Source organism: Oryctolagus cuniculus, chromosome 15, assembly GCF_051225735.1.
Source record: "Oryctolagus cuniculus isolate XC-2025 breed Fujian yellow rabbit chromosome 15, ASM5122573v1, whole genome shotgun sequence".
NCBI classification, from domain to species: Eukaryota; Metazoa; Chordata; class Mammalia; order Lagomorpha; family Leporidae; genus Oryctolagus; species Oryctolagus cuniculus.
Genome location: NC_142881.1, coordinates 61,713,659 through 61,739,019, shown reverse-complemented (window position 1 = coordinate 61,739,019; position 25,361 = coordinate 61,713,659). Strand labels below are relative to the sequence as shown.

The 25,361-nt window shown below is 48.2% G+C and overlaps 1 protein-coding gene across 1 annotated transcript; it reads right to left on the bottom strand.

Moving 5' to 3' along the window:
• Window positions 1-254: 254 nt before the first annotated feature.
• Window positions 255-24,282, bottom strand: EIF4EBP2 (eukaryotic translation initiation factor 4E binding protein 2). The gene is made up of 3 exons (XM_002718436.5): window positions 23,780-24,282; window positions 7,441-7,626; window positions 255-6,403 (listed from the first exon to the last, which is right to left on the bottom strand). The coding sequence occupies exons 1-3, from the start codon at window positions 23,922-23,924 to the stop codon at window positions 6,372-6,374; spliced, it is 363 nt and encodes a 120-aa protein (XP_002718482.1). The 5' UTR covers window positions 23,925-24,282; the 3' UTR covers window positions 255-6,371.
• Between the last annotated feature and the right edge of the window lie 1,079 nt (window positions 24,283-25,361).

Here is a 25,361-nt window from a genome sequence, read left to right as displayed (position 1 = left end):
AGCCCCTGCTCAGGGAAAGGAAAAGCCGCTGCAGGGAGAAGGGCCCCTTGGGTGCGTGTGGTCCCACACATACACGGCCCCTGCAAGCTCCCCTTTGCACACACGGGCCCCAACTGACAACGGCCATGCCCTGCAAGCATGGAAACTGACACCAAAGCTGCTAACTACCTTTGCCCATTTCCCCCACCCGCCGAGACTCCAGAGATGTGAAATGACCCCACAGGATGTCACCCAAAAACTTTAAAACACCAAGCTGATAATCAAATCTTTATTGATTTAACTGTAACAGCAACCATTGGAGAGAATTTCATTTTCCCCCTAATTTACAAACATGTGCTGGTTTAGAAGGTCAATTAAAAATACAGACAGGACATGGAGTCACACAGGACTGCCTCAAGGACTGCACAGTGCCCTCTGCTCTCCATCCACGACAGTGAAGTGGACGGGAGGGGGTGAGGGGGCCACACACTAAGGAAGAAGGAGGGGGGAAGACCAAGGGAAGTGCTGGCAGTCTCCACTTTCCATTCACAATGGATGAACTGGGCCATTGGTGGCACTAAGATAGAGATTTTCTTTTTTTAAATAAAATATTTTAAAGATGCTTAAAATGGTGACACCTCAAAATATGAGTGTCCCCTGGGCTCTTGAAGACACCTGCTTCAAAGTTCACCCCTGGGGTGGCAGAAGGTCTCAGCACCCAGGCAGCAAGAGATGGGCTCCAGGTGCAGGTGGAGGCAAGGCACTGGCGCGGACACCAGGAAGGAACTGCAGCGCCATGCGAAGGTCCCTCCCCATTCCCCTGGTTCCCGGACAAGTGCCCAAGGCCTGGGCTTGATTCCTTAAGCTGAAGATGGAGAGGATGGGGTACAAGGGGGCAAGAACTGATTTCTTCCGCTCGATTCACGGACTTCTCTCAGTGAACTGTGCCAGGATTTTGGTTTTAAGCACTGACAGGAGCTCCCTTTGGGTGGCCACATGATTATCAAGCACGGCAGCTTCTCTGCCACTCCCCGTCCATGGAAAGGTGGCAGGGTGGGAGTCAGGTGCCCTGGAAGTGTGTTTTAGCTCAGTGGTATTTTCCATCAGGCACCCATGCCATTCAGTATGGTCTGCCAGGACTGCTGCCAGAGGTTAACGAGCAAAGAGAAGACAGATCGTCTGCAGACTCAGAATTCTAAATCTAAACTTCACCAAAAGCTATCAACTTCCAGGACCTGCCTAGAGGAAGCTGGGAAAGATGTCATGAGTGATTAACTGGAAAAAAGTACTAAGTTATCAGTCGTCCTTATATCTTCAGTTAGTCACTTCTAGAGCTAGCTAGGGAAACTCCCGCACAGGAAAACCCATTTCTAGAATGGGAAGGGCCACTGGGGTATGGCACTCTGCAGAATTACAACCCACTTGCATAAAGATTTGATCTGAGAAGAACTGGGCTGTGTATGTGTAACCATGCTTCCCTTGAAGACCAAATTGTCCTCCCAAGGCAGCGGTGTTACCTTTCAAGCAAAGCCCACCCTCTCCCAGGCAGGGGTACCTAAGTGACTGGGTCTCACTGGCTGTATGTGTGTAGTCCAGACAGCGGGGCCTCTTAAAAGAGAAATGCAAAGGGCTAAGGCCCCTGGCTTCAAGCAGCTGGTATCCAAGACAGGGACACGAAGAGGGATCTTACTGGGATACTGTTGCCCACGTGCTAAGCCCTTTACACCAGTGGCCTTGAGTCAAAGATAAAGCAGGCACTCTAGCTGGACTCGGCAGCGAAAGCCACAGATCTCGCAGGTTGCGTTCTAATGAAAATGTGAGGCTGTGATGGCATCTGAACTGGGAAGGCAAGGTCCAAGACTCCCAAACAGCTGGTAATCCACACAGGAAAAGGACAAACAAGATCCATTTGAAGGTGCTTTAAAGATGAGGCTCCTGCTTCAAGAAGTGCCTTTTTCTAACACCGCTCAGCAGCAATGCTGCTTACACAAGTACATTTGAAAGCCAGAAGGGACGCCAGTAAGAAGCGCCCAGACAGCATAACCCCCAGGGAGAGCCTGACTCTTATGGTACTGATAACTGCTGAAGACATGGGGGGAATGGGTGCCACCACACACATCAGGCACTACCTAAGCACGTGTGGAGCTGACCAGCCTCTCCTCGGTCTCTATGGAGGGTGAGGACAAGATGGGCTCTCTTTAAAGACCCTGTTCCTGAAGATGCCCAGGACAAGACGGGCGGCTTCCCTGCACACTGGATCTAAAGAAGCATCAGGCAGACATTTGTAAGTCCTAGACGCTGCCTATTTCATCGAGAGGCTGCTTCCTGGTGACAGACTTGACCTGACACTGCTGCTTCAGCTGGTGCGCGGGATGAGAGCAGCAGGCATCAAGCACCGACTGGACCTGGCGTCCAGACCCTGTCTTCTATTTCACCCTGAACGCGATGGCTGTCCTTTCTTCAGCTCAGTACCTAACATCTGATTCATCCGTGCTCCCCTTGCTCGACAACCCGGACTCTAATTCAGACAGCTCAGCAGTCGCTCAGTTGGGAGGCTCCAACCCCTTTTCCTGGCTAAGGGAAAACACGGTGACTCAATCTTAGAGAGTTTAGGACTTGCAAATGAGCATTCCTGGGCTGCTGCCAGTCAGGCAGATGGACGCTCACCATGGCCCTTAAAACCAGCAGGCGGCTCTGGGGAAGAGCAGTCTTGGGTCTCGCTTTGGTGATGTGCATCTTAAGAGTCTGTTTGTGGTAGCACTGTGTCTCCCGGTTTACCATCCCGATGACTGTGCCTCCAGGCCGACCTGGCTTCATCCTCTGCTGGGGGTGTGGCTAGGGTTAGTCGTTCACTGGTGGAGTAATGGGTGACGGCATGTGCTTTTGGAGACTGTCATAAAAGGCACTACAGGGGGCGAGTATTTGCCTAGTAATTAGCTGCCAGTTAGGGCACTCATGTCTCACATCAGAGTACCTGGCTTTGAGTCCTGGCCCTCACATCCAGTTTCCTGGTGATGCGTACCCTAGGAGATAGTGGTGACGCCTCAAGTCTCTGCCACCCATACAGGAGGCCTGCTCCTAGCTTCTGCCCTTGAGAGTCATTGTGGACAGTCAGCCAGCAGATGGGAGTTCTTACCTCCTTCCCTCTCAAATTAATTTTAAACAAGTTACTATAATAAAGGCATAGCAACTTTTTCCTTGCCCTGTGCCCCTCTCTGGGATCATCTGCTGAGGGCCAAACCAGCTACTGTGGAGTAAAGACATTCATGCTGCCCTATGGAGACTCCTATGTGGAGGCATCCCGCTCACAGCTACAGGGAACATGGAACTGGATTCTCTAGTCCCAAATAACAGCAACCCCTGCCTACATCTTGACTGCAACTTCATGAGACCCTGCACCAGAACCATCCTTGCTAAGCCTCAAATTCCTCAAGCACAGAAACCAACAGATAATGCTTGTTATGTTAGGATACTAAGTTTAGAGATATTTTGTTACACAGCAGTAAGTAACTAATACTCTTCCATCAGAAGCCAGTATCTGGAAGCCAGTGTCTCTGCTCCTGTGCAACACCTAATTAACACCTAATTAAACAGAAAAGCAGCAGCGAACTCAAGGATTCGTGCTATACAGAAGGTGGAAACCTGACAATGTATGTGACCTGCTGAAATCTGGGAAAAGCGCATTTCCCATCATTAAGATTGATTGTCCCCAGAAATATAGAAACATGGCTTCCTCATAAAAGAAAAGAACCGTCTCATTCAAACGGTAAGTTAAGGGTGCTTCCCCTCCCAGGAAACGCCAGGACACATACACAGGGCCTCAGCCATGAGGTTCCTTCCAATGCCCAGAGGTAAACCACCTATTGGACTCCAGCCGGCTCTGAAGATGGTTCTGTAAGGCAGGGCACAGAGATGTTATCTGTTGGAAGTTTCTCTTGCCTCGTGACGTGATTTTAAAATTATTTCTAGAAGCCAAAGTATTTCCAGTTGTGGCAGCCTGCAGGAAAGACCTGCACCAAGCAGTGAGGAGATCCCTGTAAGGAGGGCAAGGGACAAGGCAGCCTCTGAGTCACACAAGTGACACTCCCAACAAGCACCAGGAGGCACAGCCTCTGATTAGGGGCCACAGGCATCCTGACACTTCCTGAGCTGAATCCAGCAATAAGATGGAGAAGAGGCAGCTCTTCCGCCCTCCAGCAGACTGTTAGTTGCCAGCAGGAGTCAGATTCCAAGAGGCCAAGGCCATGGTAGGAGAATGCAAAGCTTCACTCCCAAAGAAGCAAACTCCCCAGGGTACAAAGAGGTCCTCAGCAAGCTTCTTATGCAAATGAATGCGCAACTTAGTTTTCCAAAGAGTATGTAAAGCGAAATTTGGAGTTTAATTAAAATCAGAACAGGGACACATTCAACAAACAAAAAAAAATACTTTTCTGATTATCGGTTTTTGAGAGTCAAAGCATCCCCCAAACATTGGAGATCCAGCTTATTCCTGAGACATCAACCATCACAAAAGGTTTTCACTCTTTGAGCTATTCACATTTTGTAGCAGAAAACAGAACAAAGTTCCACAGACATCTCTCCTCTCTTCTTCCTACAATGTGTTCACAAACAGGGGCGTTGATAGTTCCAAAGATAAACAGCTTTCTTTCTTAGCTGATCAGGAGTAGCCCTGCTCTCACCCTGGAGTCTGATTGTTGCCAATTTCCAGGAAGGACACGGTGGCATTCATCTATGAGGGGAGTCCCGCTCCTGGGATTACTGTGCCAGTCCACAGCCCCAGGACAGGCAGGAGGCAAGGAGGGTGAATGAGAAAGCACAGGGCCAGCAGAAAGAATGGGTGGGTTTCCTGAACAACCCACAGCAAGGCAGAATGATCCAGGTTCACAAACCACTCTACAAACTGCAGACACACACACCCAAGTTGGGGGAGGCAGGAGAGAGCTCAGAAGGGACTGGGATGTGACACAGAACAGCAGACTTGCCAATGGACATTTCCCACCTTCCTAACACTGGATGGTGTTTAATTAAAAAGTTGCTGTTCAGAATTGTACTGAAAACATATCTAAAAATAGGTCTGTAGTCATCTTAAAAATAAAAGGTTACTTCTCAAATAAGAGCAGTAACAGGTATTATCAGATACCAACACTAGAGGTATCTTTGAAGTGGATTTGAAAAACAGCCTGGCAGAGAAGGGAAAGAGGGAGGAAGAAGGAATGATGAGGAAGGGAAAGTCCAGAGTACAGTGGGAAAGGCAAGAAAACTGGGAGGAACGCCCTCTGAAGCCCATGCTTATCTATCCCAGCAGTCAAGCAAAGCAAACAGCCAAGGGAAAGAGAGCTCTTGTCTTGGAATAACCTGAGAGGCAGCTTTAAACTCACACAGAGGACAACAAATATGACAATGCTCATTGGCTCTTAAAACAGCGACTGCTGGGACAGGGTATGCCAGAGATCCAACACTCTCCAGGGGCCATCCTCATGGGTGACCTGGCACAATACTGCCTTCGGGCTTTCCCCACCAGTGGAGGCTGATGCGCCTCTCTTATTTGGGATGGACTTGCTCTGGGAGCAGATAAACCACCCGGATATAGAGAGGACTCTGCCAGCAGTCAGAGCAAGCAGGCAGGAATGGCAGGGAGCAAAGAACAACCATTCCTGTGGGCTCTCTTCTGACACAGTTTAAACATGTCTGCACACACATCTATGGAAAGGAACGGCAGGATGGACTATGAGACCAGGGCAGAAGGCACTCCTCCCAGAGGAAAGAGGGAAAGGGGTTTCAAAATGTGTCACAGGGTAACGCTACCAGAGCCACACAAACCGTGTGCCGTCCTAAAGGACACATGCTGAAGGTAAAAGGGAGAGCAGCTCTCTCTTTTGTCAGTTCCTCTGGTGGCAGTAAAGACCCAAACCCACATTATTGCAGCACTGAAGCACAGGCAGGATCCAGAGCCAGGGAGGAGAGAGGAGGTTAAGGAAAATGAACAATGCAGAACCCGCCAAACCTTTGGATCCCTTTGCCGGAAGCCCCAGCAGGAAGTTATCGGGGTGCTGAGATTTGGTTTGGGGCAGATCTGAGGGGGGATGGTTTTCAATAGAAAAATGACCAAGGAAGCTGGTTCAAATGTTTCTACTAAGGACTGCTTGGTTCTACACAAATACTCCCAGGGCCTTCGAGCTAATCTAAGTGGGAAGGGTAAGAGGAGAGGAGGAGAAATGGTCAGATGCAGCTCATCATCCCATTATTTGGCACCTGCAGGAGGGGGGGGCAGTGCAAACTGCAAGGGGGAATGCTGGTGCTGCCTCTTGTCTTTGCACTGTGGATCCTATTGGTCAAGCCAGGTACACACAGGCCTCCATGCTGTTGCTCTTCTTCTAATCCTCGCTGGAGAGTCAGATGTCCATTTCAAACTGAGCATCATCCCCTGGTTAGGAAAAGAAAATAAAAAGTTTAGCACAAAAGGGAAAAGCAGAGTTTCAACCACCATTCCCACTTCACAAGGGTCACAAAAAATCCAGAATGCCCTACTCCTTGTTGCCTTAAAACAATGATTCTGCTTTGTGTTGGCTGGTCATTTTAGTCTGAAAAAGAATGGCAGTCATATCACCCATAGAGATACATTGTGGGGAAAAGACACAAATGACCTTTTCCAGTGCCGTCCTGTCCACAGGGTGACCAAGCAGCTACTCCCTAGAGCTCATTACCGCTCATCAGTAAGCACTCTCTCCTTGTGGCTTTGAACCTGGGCCCTGCTCTGAATCAACACACTGTCCATTAAACACTCATTTGGAATCTGAAAAAGTAGAATGCTGGCTCATGCCCAGGGGCCCCCACGTGCAACTCCTGAGATGTACTTCAGGAGCTGGTCACTTTCACCTCGCTGTTCTGCTTCTATAGAGAGGACTCCTGACTACAGGTGTGTGTATATGCGCATGTGAGCAGAGCAGTGTTTGTGCAAATATTACAGGCAGCTCTGGGAAACAAACCACTCTGCATTTCTCCACACCACAGAAAGGACATTCTTTTTGTTAGAAACAAGGTCTATTTCCTGAAGGGGATGGGAATTTGGGCTTTGAAATTGTTTCTTGCTTTCCTTGTGTGTGCCATCCCTGGCCAGGCAGTCCTCAAAGCACTGTTTAGGGAATCACCTTCTGAGCTGACCATTCCCTGATTTTGGATCCCTCTTCCCCATCACTAAAGTAGATCTGATTATGATTTAGAACTCAGGGCTTCAATAAATTTTGGGGGAAGAAGGGCAACCTTAGAGATACTTAACTGAACATCAGTTATCACCAAAACATCATTTTTTTTTAAGTAGTTTTTAACAGATTCAATATACTCGGTGGATACAATTCTAAGAATAAAATGCTATTCCCTTCCTCCCTTCACAATATTTTTTCAGCCTACAGCAAACTAACACTCAACTTTCCAAAGCAACCCTCTTGAACTCTACTCTCTTACCAACTGCATGCTTCCGGTCATGATTGTTTAAGTTGTTCAAATTGTTTACTTCTACTTTGGAGTCTTCGATTAAGGTGCCAGGGCTAGTGACTCCTGGAATATTGGGCAGATGACAGGGTGGGGTCTGAGCCATTGGAGAATTGCGACGATCCAACAGAAATTTTCGATCATAAATGATTCGGGTTCCTGGAAAACAGGGGTGGAAAGATTTTGAAACAAAGGGCCAGTAACATAACATTACCCAATAATTTATTTATTTTGGAAATGTCCTTCTTTTAAAAAAATTATTACTGGTTGAAAGGTAGAGTAATAGGGGCCCGCACTGTGGCATAGCAGGTTAAGCCTCCACCTACAAGGCCAGCATCCCATATTGGTGCTGGTTCGAGATCCGACTGCTCCTCTTCTGATCTAGCTCCCTGCTAATTCTCCTGGGAAAGCAGAGGAATATGGCCCATGTGCTTGGGCCCTGCATCCACATGGGAGACCCAGATGAAGCTCCTGGCTCAGCGTTGGCCACTGTGGCTATTTGGGGAGTGAACCAGTGAATAGAAGATCTCTCTCTCTCCTCTTTATAACTGCCTTTCAAATTAATAAAAAATAAACATTAAAAAAAAAAGTGTAGAGAGATAGAGATCTCCCGTCTACTGGTTTTCTTCCTGTAACAGTCAGGGCTGGCCCAGACCAAAGCCAGGAGGCTGGACCTCAATCTGGGTCTCTCATATGTGTAGCAGGGAAGAAAGCACTTGAGCCATTATCTGCTACCTCCCAAGGTACATTAGAAGGAAGCTAGAGTTGGAATCGGAGCTGGGACTCAGGAATTTAGTTTACATGCCACCCAATCCTAACCCTCCAATCTCCCTGCCCGAGCACAGGAATGAATAGGAACGTCCTTTCTTCTGCTTCTGCCAGTGGAACTCCTGCTTGTCAGGAGTTCAGCTCCATTATCACCCCCTTTTGGAGAACATGCTTTCTTCTCATCTTACTCTATACATATCACCCAGTATAGGTCCTGTCTGTCTCTCCATCTGCTTTCTCTATGGACTTGAGTTCCTTATACCAGGGCAATGTCTTATTCATAGCTGACCTATGTCCTAACATTAAGATCTTCAAACAAAACTTTTTTTTTTTTTTTTTTTTAAGATTTATTTGAAAGAGTTACAGAAAGAGGGAGAGACAAAGAGAGAGAGAGAGAGCTCTTCCATCTGCTGGTTCATTCTCCAGATGGCTGCAATGGCTACGGCTAAGCCAAGCCAAAGCCAAGAGCTTCGTCTGGGTCTCGGGGCCCAAACACTTGGGCCATCTACTGCTGCTTTTCCGGAGCACATTAGCTGGGAGCCAGATCAGAAGTGAAGCAGCTGGAACACAAACTGGCACCCATACAGGTTAAGCCCCAGGTCTCCAAACACAACTTTAAATGAAGGAATAAACAAACACATGTAAAAATAGACAGTTGCCTTCAGGCTAACAGCTTTCCAAAGAGGCACTGAGACTAATTCTTCCCAGAACGAGCTATGGCAGAACTCTCTATTGTACAAAACATTTACTCACTGCTAAGTGCTTCCTGACTGTGTTACAAACAATAATTGTTCTTAAGAGTATATATTATAGCCGGCGCCTCAGCTCACTAGGCTAATCCTCTGCCTTGCGGTGCCGGCACACTGGGTTCTAGTCCCGGTCGGGGCGCCGGATTCTGTCCCGGTTGCCCCTCTTCCAGGCCAGCTCTCTGCTATGGCCAGGGAGTGCAGTGGAGGATGGCCCAAGTCCTTGGGCCCTGCACCCCATGGGAGACCAGGAGAAGTACCTGGCTCCTGCCATCTGATCAGCGCGGTGCGCTGGCTGCGGCGGCCATTGGAGGGTGAACCAACGGCAAAGGAAGACCTTTCTCTCTCTCTCACTGTCCACTCTGCCTGTCAAAATAAAAAATAAAAAAATAATTAAAAAAGAGTATATATATTAGCCATAAAAAGTTATTAACACCTGCCTCTTACAAATGGCCAAAAGGTACATAAAAAGGTGTTCTGCATAACTAGTCATCAGGGAAATGCACATCAGACCCCAAGGGCTATCTCCCTCTCACCCGTTAGGGTGACTACTACCAAAAAGACAAGAGATAAAAAGTGTTAACAAAGATGTAGAGAAAAGGGAACCCCACATACTGTTGGTGTGAGGGTAAAACTAGTATAGCCATTATGGAATACAGAATGGAGGCCCCAGAGAATTAAACAGAGCCACCATATGATGTAGGTGTAGTAATCCCACTTCTGGGTATATATTATCCAAAGAAAAGGGAATCACTAACTCGCAGAAATATTTATACTTCCAAGTTCATTGCACCATTATTCACAATAGCTGAGGCACAGAAACAAGTATTTGTCAACAAACTTAATTGTGGTATATATATTCAGTAGAATATTGTTCATCCATAAAAAGGAAATCCTCGCATTTGCAACAAAATAGATGAAATTGGAGGACAATAAGTCAGATTGAGAAAGACAAATACTTCATAATCTCCCCTCATGGAGGACAGAACCCAGAAACAGAGTGGAACAGTGGTTGCAAGAGGTCTGTGGGTGGAAGAGATGGGAAGATGTTAGTTAGAAGAAGCAAACTTCCAGTTTTGAGATGAACAAATTCTGGAGTCCTACTGTACAGGATGGTAACTATAGTTAACAATGTATTGTATGCTTGAAATCTGCAGAGTATACCCTAAATACTCTCACCTCACTACATACACACACAAAGTAACTGTGCTAACACCATGGTAACCATTGCACAATACATATATATAGCAGATCATCAAGTTACACAGCTTAAATTTGCACTTTGTCAATCATACCTTATTAAAACTGGGCGGGGGGGAGGGGGGCTGCTGTTCTCTCCTTTTGTCATGTTCTCCCCTAGGTACTAATGACTTAAATAAGACAAAACACAACCAGCAGATGCCTGGATGTGGTGACCATTTACTGACAGGTGCTAAAGAGGGTGACAGTGAAGGGGGGAAGTGGCAGCCCAGCGTATGCACCAACCTCACCTAAGGAACAAAGGGGAGCAGTCAGTCAGAGCTCTCTCTCCCACAACGGGCTGCTCTAAGGGGGGGACCTCCAACTTAAAGGCAATACTATCTGTAAGAGCAAAACGACACATGAATTTACCCGGCTTAAAGAATGAGAATCTAAATACTACCTGCTGGTAAATGCTTTAAGATCTCAACTGGGCCGGCGCTGCGGCTCACTAGGCTAATCCTCCGCCTAGCGGCGCCGGCACACCGGGTTCTAGTCCCGGTCAGGGCGCCGGATTCTGTCCCGGTTGCCCCTCTTCCAGGCCAGCTCTCTGCTATGGCCCGGGAGTGCAGTGGAGGATAGCCCAAGCGCTTGGGCCCTGCACCCCATGGGGAGACCAGGAAAAGCACCTGGCTGCTGGCTCCTGCCATCGGATCAGCGCGGTGCGCGCCAGCCGCGGCAGCCATTGGAGGGTGAACCAACGGCAAAAGGAAGACCTTTCTCTCTGTCTCTCTCTCTCACTGTCCACTCTGCCTGTCAAAAAATTAAAAAAATTAAAAAAATAAAAAAAAAAAAGATCTCAACTGAAAAAGAGTACTCCTGTCATAGTGTAATGCGAGTCTGATGCACAGAGTTCCTCAGACAACTTGTGACAGCCATAGTCCCAGAAACAGAGGCACATGCTAACAAATCTATCTGAAATGTGAGGAAGCTATGCATTTACTACAAGATGGGAAACTCCAGAGGCCAGCACTGTGGCTCAGCAGACTAAGTTACTGCCTGGCACGCTTGCATCCCATATGGAAATGCCACTTTGTGTTCTAGCTGTTCTGTTTCTGATGCAGTGCCCTGCTTTTGAGCCTTAGAAGGTGGCAGAAGATGACCCAAATGCTGGGCCCTTGCACCAGTGCAGGAGACCAGGATGGAGTTCCTGGCTCCTGGTTTTGCCTCACCCAGCCCTGGCTGCTGCAGGCATTTGGGTAGTGACCATGGATGGAAGATGTCTGTCTCTCCCTGTCATTCTGCCTTTCAAATAAATAAATCTTTTGGGGGGGGGGGGGAAGGACTCCAGAGTCTATGCAAAAATGGGAGGAGGCACTAACATTCATCTAAATAAATGGGAATGGGAAGAGCCTATAAACTCAGCGATTTTCTTGGGATTAATACTTGCAGTAGTACCATCACACTTGCACAAATGCTGGTAAGTAATTTCCGTTCTACTAGATGCAAAATAGTTGAACTAGTGTCTTGTTCGGTGAAAAGGTCAATAACCTCTACCCTGTAGCCCCCACCCCCCTAACTCTAACAAGAGGAATTGAGTACTAACCATATTCTCCCCTAAAAAACACAACACTACAAAGCCAGCTAAGTGTCTCAGAATGCAAATGGGCTTAAACATCCTCATGCGGGCATCTGGTAGCACATGAAGGCATTTTAAAGAAATCTTTAAGGTTTCAAAGCAACACCAAAGAATATCAACTTTTTCCTATTTCTGCTACATTTACCCTGCAATCATATTTGTAATTGATAAGGCAGATATCTGGTTTTCATAATAAACTAAGACAAATATTTGACCATAATTAGAACCTACAGAAACAGCATTTCTAGTGTTGTAATATATAGACATACGCATCAGATTATTTTTTTGTTTTAATCCTAACTAAATTAGAATCCCTGGGAGAACCTGGAAATTAAACCACTAAGTTCCCAGGTCGTTCTGGTACTCATTAAAATTTGATAATGATTATACAAAGAACCCAACTCCATCCTCCCACACGACTAGATCAGTGGTTGAGGAATAGATGAAATACCAAAGAATTACTAAAACAATGAAGGGGGCTGCAGAGATCATCTCAACCAAAGCTGAAACCCAGTGAAGTGACCTACTCAAGGTCACACAGTTAAGCAGAAGCAAAATCTGAACCAAATCTGCATTCTCCTGCCTCAGCCCAGCCCTCTTTCCACTATTCATTCCAGTTTCTACAACCTCCAAGAGTGGGAGTAAGCTGTCTGTAGGGAAAGTGAAAGGGTAGGGGCCAGCACTGTGGCAGAGCAGGTAAAGTTGCCACCTATTGTGCTCGCACCCCATAAGGGTGCCAGTTTGAGTCCCAGCTGCTCCACTTCCCATCCAGCTCTCTGCTATGGCCTGGGAAAGCAATAGAAGATGGCCCAATGACTCGCATGGGAGACCTGGAAGAAGCTCCTGGCTCCTGACTTTGGATCAGCCCAGCTCTGGCTATTGTGGCCATTTGGGAAGTGAACCAGTGGATGGAAGACCTCTCTGTCGTTTCCTCTGTCTTTAACTCTACCTCTCAAATAAATAAATAAAATCCTAAAAAGAGAGGGAGAGAGAGAGAAATTCAACTCCTGTTTCTACTGTTACAAAGATTTTGGTGTGAAGGCTCACAATGACTTGTGACTAGATCAACATCAGCCTCAGTAGGAAAGCTTTGTTATATTTCCTCCCTTGAAAGCATCTGGGAAAGTCAGAAACCATTCATTCCTGGTTTATAGATGGCATACATTGTATAAACATTTTCAAGTATAATTTTAGGACAAAGTAGAAATTTGCCTTTATGTTCTCTGCTTTGTAAAATAAAGCAACAGGGCTGGCATTGTGGCATAGAGGGTAAAGCTACCATCTGCAATGCTGGCAATCCACACAGATATCAGTTGTCCCAGCTGCTCCACTTCCTATCTAGCTCCCTGTTAAGAGTCTGGGAAGGCAGGAATGATGGCCCAAGTGCTTGGGGCCCTGACACCCGTTTGAGAGACCCAGATAGTTTTTGGTTCCTGGCTTCATCCTGGCTCAACCCTGGCAGTTGTGGTCATTTAAGGAGTGAACCAGCAGATGCAAGATCTCTCTCTCTCTCATCTCTAACTCTTTCAAAATAAATAAACCTTTTAAAAAATAACTCAAAAAGGCATCTGGAAAATTATGAGAAATGAGGCATTCAGGACAGCAGAAAACTTAATTTAACTTTCAGAGGGTAAACAATTTTAATTATTTTGAATGGAAATTTGAGGATACCTCAAGTTTATGAAAGGGACCGGCATTGTGGCTGTCGCTCCCCCTCTTTGTGGAGGAACGACACAGGACCCTGCGCTGTTCTTTTGTCTGCTCGGCCCTTCCCGGGTTTGCTGCTGGTTCTTCCCGGGTTGGCTGCCATCCCTCCACCTCCGCGGAGGGGCGGCCCCCTAGCCACTTTCCCCACTTCCTCGGGGGAGCGGCATACCGCCAGCCGGCTCTCTTGGGGGCTGCACAGGTGTTCCTTCAGATAGATGTTCCCCTTAGATGTTCCTCGTGCATGTTGTCTCTCTCCTCCTTTATAGTCCTCTTCCACCAATCCCAACTCTGCTACCCACACGCCGAGTACGCTGCTCTCCTCCAATCAGGAGCAGGTCCTGCTGTTTATTGGTTGAACTGGAGGCAGCTGGGTAGAAGTTGTTACTCCCTTCTCAGCGCCATATTGTGGGAGAGCAGATGCATAGAATAAGTCTTAATTCCAGTAACTTAGTCTAGTCCGGGTTGCTCCCCACAGTGGCCTAGAGGGTAAAGCCACCACCTGTGACGCTGGTGTCCCATATGGGCTTTGGTTCAGGTTCTGGCTGCTCCCCTTCCAATCCAGCTCCCTGCTAATGTGCCTGGGAGAACAGTGTAGGATGGCCCAAGTACCTGGGCCCCTGCCCTATGTGGCAGACCCAGAAGAAGCTCCTGATTTCAGACTGGCCCAGCTTCAGCCCTTGTGGCCATTTGGGAAGTGAACCAGTGGATGGAAGATCCCTCTCTCTGTAACTCTACTTTTCAAATAAATAAATCAATATTAAAAAAAATGTATTGTGAACAAACTATACATGTATATGTCCCTTCTCCCCCCATGGAACCCTTTTTTATTTTTTTTTTAATTAATTAATTTATTTGAAAGTCAGAGTTACACAGGGAGAGAAGGAGAGGCAGAGAGAGAGGTCTTCCATCCGCTGGTTCACCCTCCAGTTAGCTGCAACAGCCAGAGTTGAGCCAGTCTGAAGCCAGGAGCCAGGGGCTTCTCCCGGGTCTCCTACAGGGGTCCTTCTCCTCCCAAAATTCTTTGTTCTCAGAAAGGCTAAGAGCTTCTTAAAACTTCTGTCAGCTCAGGCTGCCATGGCATAGCCCTAAAAAACACAAATTCCCCTCACAGTCCTGGGGGCTATTAGTTAAGGGGCCCACATGGATACTTACTGATTAGGACTTCTTCCTAGCTCACAGGTGACTGCCTTCTTATAGTGCCCTCAGATTCACGGCCCCTCCCCAAGATCTATTCCTCCAAGGACATCAACCCTACCATGGGGGATCCAACCTAATTAACTCTCAAAGGCCCCATATCCTAATACCATCACATTGGGATTTAGGGCTTCAACATTTGAATTTGGGGGGAGTCACAATGTAGTCCATAACACACCCTTTGCACACATTCTAACTTCATGCTTCCAATCTGCTCCTTCAATATGTGTAACATAAGTGTAAATAGGCTGAAAAGGAACCTGATGGCTGACATTATCAGGATAATATGGACATAAAACCAAGCCCCATAGATGAAAATGAGGGGGAAAAAACCTATGTTGAATCTAAAATCTAGAAATCTGCAAATAGAAAAAAAAAAAACATAGAAAACAAAAAACAAGAAGGCCAATGACTAAAGTTCAAAACTATGCTTGCCAAGTCAGCTAGTACAGAAACAAGGTCACTGGAGCCTAAGGCCATCTTCTTGGTTTAAATGACAATCAATCCATGAATTAAGCTATATACATCTAATAAATGATATGCTGAAATAAACCCACATAGAGAAAGCCCATTGTGACATGCTTAACTTAGATGACAGTGATTCTTATACCAACAGGGTCATCCTTTATAAAATTCTGCTTAACTAAGGCTGCTTCCAGAATTAGAATTAAGCATTCCCTCATGCAAACAGCCAGCCTGGAAAAAGAAGCATTAAGTAACTTGCCCATATCACAGCTTGAAGCTGCTGACAAACCCTCTAAGGCTGGGCTGGACCTGCATCCTCACACAAGTGTCTCAAGCACAAAGGGAAAATGTAGAGTTAAACAGGGATGTCCTCATGGGACTTTATTCATCCAAGAGGAAATTTTCTCAGAAAACCCCTAGCAGGTATATATTCTGGGACTTGGCACTCTGCCATTTAAAAAAATGAGGGAAACTGTGACAACACAGAACAGAAAACCAACAGAGTCAGCCACATTTATGCTTAATATTTACCTAAATCTTAAACATACAATTTTTAAACTTTTTAAAATTAAATTAGGGGGTCCAGCACTGTGGTGTAGCAGGTAGAGTCACCGTCTGCAGTGCTGGCATCCCTATACAGGCACCGGTTCAAGACCCAGATGCTCCTCTTCTGATCCAGCTCTCTGCTGTGGCTTGGGAAAGCAGAAATTCCTTAGGCCTCTGCACCCATGTGGGATACCCAGAAGAAGCTCCTGATTCCAGGCTTCAGATAGGCGTAGCTCCGGCTGTTGCAACCATCTGGGGAGTGAACCAGTGGATGGAAGACTTCTCTCCCTGCCTCTGTTTCTCTGTAATTCTGCCTTTCAAATAAATAAATAAATCTTAAAATAAATAAATAAATAGAATAGGAAGGTTGGGAGGCGACAGTATATACAGTCGCGCTTCACTGACAAGGATGTGTGCTGTCATTGTTGGAATTTCACAGTCTGCACTCACACAAACCCAGGTGGTAGAAGCCAATCACTTCAAGTGGCCTCTTGATGCAGTCAAACAGCACAGTGAACATGAGATGTGGGGTTGCCGCCAATATAACTAACTGACTGAGGGCAAACTTGAATGAGTAAGAGTAGATTTTACAACAAGAAACAATATGGTGGCCGGCGCCGCAGCCCAACAGGCTAATCCTCCGCCTAGCGGCGCTTGCACACCGGGTTCTGGTCCTGGTTGGGGCTCTGGATTCTGTCCCGGTTGCCCCTCTTCCAGGCCAGCTCTCTGCTGTGGCCAGGGAGTGCAGTGGAGGATGGCCCGGGTACTTGGGCCCTGCACCCCGTGGGAGACCAGGGGGAGCGTCTGGCTCCTGACTTCCGCGGCGGCCATTGGAGGGTGGGCCAGCGGCAGGGGAGGACCTTTCTCTCTGTCTGTCTCTCTCTCTCACTGTCCACTCTGTCTGTGAAAGAAAAAGAAAAAGAAAGAAAAAGAAAGAGAAAGAAAGAAAAAAGAGAGAGAGAGAGAGAGAGAGAGAGAGAGGGAGGGAGGGAGGGAGGGAATGGCACAGTAACTGCATAATCCAGTAACCCACTGCTTATGATCAAGTATGATGCATGGTGCCTAACTGCACATGCCATACTTTCACAGGCCTGCCAGCACAGCTTTGTTACACCAGCATCAGCACAAATGTGACAGTAGTGCTTTGCAGCACACTGCAAAGACCATGGCATCACCAGGTGGCAGGAGTTCTTCAGCTCTATTATAACCTATATGCCCACTGTTCTATATGCCATCTGCATACCTGTTCTGGGTGAAGGGTACATACAGCAACAAAAGCCTTATTTCCCATTGTAGGAAACCAACTGTTAATATTTGTAATTGACTACCAACTCTAGGGCATTAAATAATATTATTTAGAAATGCAGAGGTACTAGAATGAGCTAAAAGAGCTTACAAAGGTTTCTCTGAAGAGTAGAAATGGAAACAGGTATGGGGTATGGGAATGCTGCTTTCTGTTGTTAGCCTTAAACTAGGTAACTAACTTTTAAAACTGTTACTTTCATAGGCATTAAAAGTTGGTTTTTTTTTTTTTTGTTTGTTTGTTTTTTTTGTGGGTCGGGGGAGGGCCAGTACTGTGGTATAGTAGGTTAAGCCTCCACCTATGACACTGGCATCCCATATGGGCACCAGTTCTAGTCCCGGCTGCTCCTCTTCTCATCCTGCTCTCTGCTGTGGCCTGGGAAAGCAGCAGAGGATGGCCCGACTGCTTAGGCCCCTGCACCCGCATGGAAGACCAAGAAGAAGCACCCGGCTCCTGGCTTCGGGTCAGCGCAGCTTGACCATTGTGGTCATCTGGGGAGTGAACCAGCTGAAGGAAGAACTTTCTCTCTGTCCCTCCTTCTCACTGTCTGTAACTCTACTTCTCAAATAAATAAATAAATAAATCTTTGGGAAAAAAAAAGACTGAATCCCATCCCCTAGATTAGGATGTCAATTATGAATGTATTAACACATACTATACTTTTTAAAAGATTTATTTATTTATTTGAAAGTCAGCGTTACACACAGAAAGCAGACGCAGAGAAAGAAATAGAGGTCTTCCATCTGCTGGTTCACTCCCCAGTTGGCCACAATGGCTGGAGCTGAGACAATTCAAAGCCAAGAGCCAGGAACTTCTTTCGGGTCTCTCTCATGGGTGCAGGAGCCCAACGACTTGAGCCATCTTCTAATGCTTTCCCAGGCCATAGCAGAAAGCTGGAATGGAAGTGGAGCAGCCGGGACTCAACCGGCACCCATATGGGATGCTGGCACTAAAGGCGGTGGCTTTACCACTATGCCACAGCACCAGCCCCAGCACATATTACATTTATTCAACACTGTATCCAAGGCTCTAGCCAGGGCAATTAGTGAAGACAAACAAAAGACATCCAGACATATAAGGAAGAAGTAAAACTATCCCTATTCAAAGATAAACATGTATAAGGAAAATCCCAAGGAATCCATAAAATTAGAATCATTTGCATGTATCCTGGCTTGTTGAGGTTTTCACTTCTTTAAACTATTAAATGACACGAACATTTGTCCATCTGTCAGAGTATTTGTTCTAGATATCTGAACCATTATTTATTTAGATACAAAAACACTCAATGGTTTTTGAGTTTTGGCTTCAAGCTGTGCCCTGAGAACCAGGTGAAGAGGGAGGGTTTAAAAACTAGGCTGAGGAGGCCAGCCACAGCCTGCCCATGAGAGCCAGCTTGAGTCCTGGCTGTTCCACTTCTGATCCAGATCCCTGCTATAATGCGCCTAGGAGAGCATAAGATGGCTCAACTGCTTAAGCCCCTGCTATCTCCACATGGGTTATCTGGGTAGAGTTCTGGGTTCCTGGCTTTGGCCTGGCCCAGCCCAGGCCATTGTGGCCATTTGGGGAGTGAACCAGTAGATAGAAGAGATCTCTAACTCTGCCTTTCAAAGAAATAACTAAACCTTTAAAAAAAAAAAAGGCAGCAAAATAGCCATGATGGATGGGCTTTTTGGCACTTGGGAATTCCTGGCTTTTGGCTTCCTTCATTCAGCCTGGCCCAGATCTTGCTGTTGCCACCATCCGGGAAGTGAATCAGAAAAATAAAGATCTCTCTCTCATTCCACCTTTCAAATACATGAATAAATCTTAAAAAAAAAAAAAAAAAAAAGCCACAGTTCAAGTTTCAAGTCCATACTACTCTGCTTCCAATCCACCTTCCTGCTAATGCACCTGGGAAGGCAGAATGATGGCACATGTACCTGAGTCCCTGTCATTCCTGTGGGATACCTGGATGGAATCCCTAGCTCCAGGTGTTACAGGTAGTGAGGGAGTGAACCAATGGTTGGAAGGTCCCTCTTTCTCTTTCAAATAAATTTTTTTTTTTTTTGACAGGCAGAGTGGACAGTGAGAGAGAGAGACAGAGAGAAAGGTCTTCCTTTTGCCGTTGGTTCACCCTCCAATGGCCGCCGCGGCCAGCGCGCTACGGCTGGCGCACCACGCTGATCCGAAGCCAGGAGCCAGGTACTTCTCCTGGTCTCCCATGGGGTGCAGGGCCCAAGCACTTGGACCATCCTCCACTGCACTCCTGGGCCATAGCAGAGAGCTGGCCTGGAAGAGGGGCAACCGGGACAGAATCCGGCGCCCCGACCGGGACTAGAACCCGGTGTGCCAGTGCCGCTAGGTGGAGGATTAGCCTATTGAGCCACAGTGCCGGCCTTCAAATAAAATTTTAAAACGAAGCAGAAAGCACACTGGCTAGAGAGCTAGCTGCTGGGCAGAGGAGCACACAGGTTCTAAGGGGCCTTCACAAAGCACTAATAAACAAATGTGAGCAGAGTAGCCTGGGCCCTAACCTACTGACTTTGAGTTTCAAGTGACTCTTCTACAATAAACAAAGCAGCAAAACTCCATTAAACATTAATTTGATCACCTAAAGACTTGGGAGCCAAGAAAAAGTTCTCCTGGCCTTTCTACAACAAGCTATCTTCCTCATCAAACTGTTCCTCTCTAGCCAGATGAGCTAGCTCTTCTACTCTAACTTTACCCTAGCTGACCTGCAAATATTTACACACTCACTCTCTTTGTCAAGCCTATACAGTATTTCCATGATCTCTCCTGTAAAACTAGACTCTGGTCCTCAAAAGGTCTCTGCCAATAACCTCAGCAGTGCTGGCTTACAGGCTCACCATTGTTCCTATTTCATGCAGCAGGCCTCAGGGAAGCAGAAGGGGGCAATGCACAGGCATGTCAAGCAGGCTCCACTAGTAAGCTCAACAAGGTCAGGTCAGACTGCAACCGATTTAGGCTGACAAAGGTGCTGCCTTCCACACAGTGCAATGCCTTGAGGATGAAGTATGCTGTCCTCTCCAGGCTCAGAATATAGACCCTCAGCAGCCAAAGTGCACCCAGTGTAAGAACAAAAGGACATCATCTTCTCTTCAGTATGTTTTTCACGGACTTCCTGAGTGTAATAAAGAAATCCTTTGGTTGATAACTGAAGCTAAAGAGTCAGATAAGTACATTTGCTGGTTCAGAAGTTATTGTCCTAGAATAAACTCCACCCAAGGTCACCAAACAATGCTATGATATGGTCAGAAATTGACCTTCCATCCTCGAATCTACAGACAGAACTCTATTCATTCCTCCCAAGGAAGGACCCAGATACAAAGCAGCCCCTCACCCTTATTTTGATCAAGCTCACTCTAAGTGTACTATTTTGCCTTCTCCCTGCCTTCTTCTTTATTTCCAGACCCTCCCAGTGGCCTTCAGGTAAATCTGCCCCCAGCGAGCCAGTCATAGAGGAGAGGAAGAGCTACAGCATGAACAAGATTTCAGACCATCAGAGCCAGTTCCCCTCTGCTGTTCTCACCATGGCAATAACACTTTTCCACAGCTGAGGAGAATGTCAGGCAGGAAAAGACAGACAAGAAGTCTGTTTCTGCTCATTCTCCGGAGCTCAACCCTCCTAGGAGACAGCTCAGCACCCAGAAAAGCAGTCAGGAAGCAGAACCACATTAGCTAGCATTCTAGAGGTAGGAAAGTTTCTAAATGTTGGCAAACGTCCTTTCCTACTAAGGCAAGTATCCTAAGACAGTGGAGGACAGAATGGTAAAAACGATTAGCATACAAAATTCGAGGTGACCCACTGACACTAATTAGTTGAACGATACTTTCGAGAACTTAATTTCCCATGTCTCAGTTTCTCTCAATTATAAAATGAACTCATTAGGTTCCTTCCAGCTAACCAGTGTTAAAAATGAAGTCAACTAAAGTAACCTCACCTTCCACTAAAGCTGGAAGCAACTTCTCAATGGAAGAACCAAATGTCATCCCCACCTCACCATAGGTAAAAAAAATATGTAAAATAAAAACTAAGGACAGTTATTTATCTTAAATGCCCTCAACAAAGAAGAATAATATAAGTAATAAGAAATCCAAGAGGTTACACCAAGTACGTTTCCTCCCATCACTCATTTCCCAAACTACAGAAGCAACTTCGAAACACCTGCATACAAGGCATGAACTCTTTTAGGTTCACTGTGCTCTGACTGTCCCTGCCCAGTCTGCTTATTCGAGGCATTCAGCACATCCACTGGTACCCTGGAATCTCTGACAGCTATGACACTCCGCAAGTCTGAGGCAAGAACTGCCAATCCTCCCCCTTCCCACCAAACAGGTTTCCAATACAAATCTACCGACTTATTTTTCTAAGTGTTTCCAAGTCTGAAATATGTAAGCCAATATTTGATACTCTACTGTTCCCTCTTTTCCTTCCCAAACCAAAATTCTAAGCCCATTCAGAGCAAGGACTACATTTCTTATTTTTGTCTATTGTCCCCTTTTGCACAAAGCACTGCACTGAGCTCACAAAACTAAAAATACTGAAGCACATTAATTCAGTTGTCTGGAGGTGACCATATAACAACAAACTCTCTTATCTTGGTTCAGGGAAATAAAATTACATGGTGAGAGGGAAGAGAACATAGCAAGAAAGATGAACACATAGTATCAGAGGGCAAAAAAGGCGCAAACAGGGAAGGAATCAGTAAGTACTGAACACCAAAATAGTATGGTGCTAACTGCTATAAAAGTTTAAACCCAGTTGCAACACTGCTAGTCTTACAAACATTATGTAAGCTGTGGATAGTGGGTTAAGGTGCTACCTACAGCACCGGCATCCCATATGGGTGTCAGTTTGAGTCCCTGTTATTCCACTTCCAATCCAACTCTCTGCTAATGCACTTGGGAAAGCAGCAGAAGATGGGCCAAATACTTGAGCCCCTACACCCATGTGGGAGACCTGGAAGATGCTGCTGGCTCCCGACTTTGGTTCAGCCCAGCTCTGGCCATTGCAGCCATTTGGGGAGTGAACCAGTGATGGAAGAACTCTCTCTCTTTAACTCTGCCTTTCAGAAGGAAAGGGGAGGGGAGGGGAGGGGAGGGGAAGGGAGGGGAGGAAAGCAGGGATGATTTTGTATGTTGGCAGGAGGAACAAATGAATTAGTATTTCTTCCCAAGCATTTTAAGAACTATCTCAGACGAAGAGACAGTCTACCAACTTGAAAGCAACACTTAAAAGATTATGCCTGTATTTTCAAAGCATGGTAGCTTAGCTGTCAGAAACATGCCAGAAGGGCACCCACTTCCCTCAGGGGGATGATAATTACCATATAGGTAAAAGCATAGTTTCTTCCTTGAAAAAATGACAGCTGAGAGCAGTTGTTACTGTGAGGTTCTGGACTGCTGGAAGCACAGGCATTTTCTGACCAACACCACAAAGCAGTCTGAAAGGACCTTGGAAAACTATACCCATTTTCCTACAAGCTATCAGTTCAATCAAGTTCAAAGCAACCCAATCAGGAGCAGAATGGTCTGCCAAAGTCGTCCACAAGCTAAAAGCGCACTCAAACACAGGGCAGATCAGGCGGGAGGCTCTTCAGTGAGGTGACCCCTCCTCCAGAACACCAGCGTTTTCTTCTACCCAGTTCTTCACAAGCACCCATGTACTTCCAACGGGGTCACTTCCAAGTCTCCCAGGGCCGCCACCCTTCCCCCAGAGTGGCCTGGCTGGATTCCTCCGTAAAGCTCCCTGCTTTTTTTTTTATCCCTCGATGTTGGCAGGGAGGTCTCCGCATTCGGCAGGCCTCGCTATTGTGCAATCGATTCGCCGACGGCCCAGGCCTAGCTGCACCCGATTGGCCGCGGTACAACTCGTGCGCCCAGCCCACAGGAAGGAGGCGGGCAAGCCTGCACCCTGCAGGGGCTGCCAGCGAAGTCCCCACCCTCGAGCAGGCAGCCATCCCATCACCAAAAGAAGGCAAAGTTCTGAAGTTAAAAACGGAGGCCCCTCAAAATCCCTTTCCAATCCCCCTCAGTCCCCCCCGCCGGAGGACAGCCCAGTCCTCTGGCAGACAACCTTTGAGCTCCCTTTCCCCGTGACCAACGCGACACGCTTCACCCCTACCCCAGTGTTAACTTGTAAACACGTTCCAGTCACTCCGGAGAGCAATGCCCGAGAACCTCCCTCCGCACGATCCAGCAGCCCACCCGGCCTGACAATGGCCCCCGGGGATCCAGCCACGGGCGGAGCCGCCACACTCCTCCCCTAAGGCCGCCCCCGCCGCGCTCCCCTTGGCTCCCACTCGAGCATTATTATTTTTTTTATCGCGCCGCTCGGGGCCTGGGGACTCCCCCCACCCACCCGCGGGGGGCCGCGTCCAGCAAAGTAAACAATGGTGTCAACGCCAAGCGAGGCTTCCAGGCTCCGCGAGCCGGCCTCCTCCCGGTGTTCCCAAAGCAGCAAAACAAACCATCGCGGGGGCCCGCGCGCAAATTCCTCTAGCCCCACTTCCTTTTAAAGCGGTCCTGCACACAACTCCAAAAATCAAGTCTTAACGTGCACAATCTACTGCAAGGCGCGGGGCGTCACGAGGGGCCGAATCCCGCGGGGAAGGAGGCGGGAGCAGAGAGGAAATCTGGGTCGAGTGCATTCCGCGGGAACAAGCGCTTGCTCTCCGCACCGGGGCTGCGGCGACCCCGAGTGGGCGGCAGAGCGCCGAGGGCAGGGTCCCGGGGCGGCGCGGCCCAGGGCTGGCCGGGGCTCACCTCCTGGCGTGGTGGAGAAGAGCGTCCCGCCGGGCGTGGTGCAATAGTCGTGAGGTAGCTGCGCGGCGTCGCTGATGGGCACGGTGCGCGTGGGGATGGCACGGCTCTGGCTGGGCTGGTGGCCGCTGCCGGCGGACGAGGACATGGCTGTGGGTGCGGGCTCTCGGCTTTGTCCGGCGGACGGGCGGGCGGGCAGGCAGGCTGGCTGGCTGGCTGGCTGGCGGGCGGGCGGGCGGGCGTGCAGGCAGGCAGGCAGGCAGGCGGGCGGCGGCGGCGGCGGCAGCGGCGGGCCCGGGCGGCTCCGGCTCCTCAGGCGGGCGGAAGGGCGCGCTCCGCTCGCTCCTCGCTCGCTTTCTCTCCCTCCCTCGTCCCGCTCCGCTCCCGCCGCCGCCCTCTCAGCCGCCGCCGCCGCCGCCGCCCGATCCTCCGGCCTCCGCCAGCAGCCTCAGCAGCAGGAGCAGCGGCAGCAGCGGCGACGACGACGACCGGAAGCGGGCGAAGGCGGGAGCCAGAAGGAGTTCGGGAAGCGGGTCGGCCGGAAGTGACGATATGGGGCGGGACCGTGTCCTGGGGGCGGTGCCCGCTCCGGTGGGCGGGACAGGGTGCGGGAGGGGAGCTGAGTGAGGTGTTTTGGAGCCAGGCCGGGGCTGGCGGTGAGCTTTCTCGGTGCTTAGTCGTCAGCGCTGCTTGAGCTGACTTCGGTGTCCCATCCGTTAAAAGTGTGGTTTTACTCCTAACTGTTCATTGTGAAATACAAGCTGTGCTTGCACTATGTGTTTTTTAAAAATTAAGCAGAGCAGAAAGGGTTAAGGCGCCACTTTCTCCATGGTCTCCCAGGGACCACCACTCACGCCAGAGGCCATCCCTGTAGAAACACAAAAAGCGACCCACGTAGCAACGTTAGCAAGCAAGAGCCCACCAGCCGTCCGCGCCACAGGGGTACCCTGTCAGAGGTGAGCCGTGGCTCGGGAGAGGACTCCCGGCACGCGAGGGACCTGGAGAAATCCGCCTCTGCGCTCTGCTCTTGTCACGGGGATTCTCGAACCTCTTGGTCTCACGGCCTCTTAACATTCTTAGAAAATATCGCGGATTTCAAAGAGCTCTTTCTTGTGTAGCTTGTATCTGCTGATCGTTTCTGCATTGGAAGTCAGTACGGAGAAGCTTTTTAAATGTCCATGGATTCTGGGTGTGAAGTGGGTAAAATTCCCCTCCAGGTTTTATTACTCAATGTTATCAGTCTGGGTAGCCCACTCGGTGCTGGGCAGAGAGGATTCTCCGGGGGAGCTTTCCCTGGGCGTGGGGGAAGGCTTGGGGCCACCTGTAGTGGCTTTGTAGTGTAAAATCCTGGCTGCTTCCAGGTGTGCTACTGAGGCTGCTGCAGGCCGCTGCATGCCCTTCTGCAGGTGCTCTGTCTTCCTTTCACACACACAGGCTAATTTCTATCTCCCTGCTGAACAGCGTTACCCTTGTCTGTTCCCACCAGGAATATAGGGAGGCTCCGATTTTCCCATATCCCTTGCCAACACTGTTAATACCTGTCTGTCTCTCAGTCAATGTGAAGTGGTAGCTTGTGGTGCTTTCA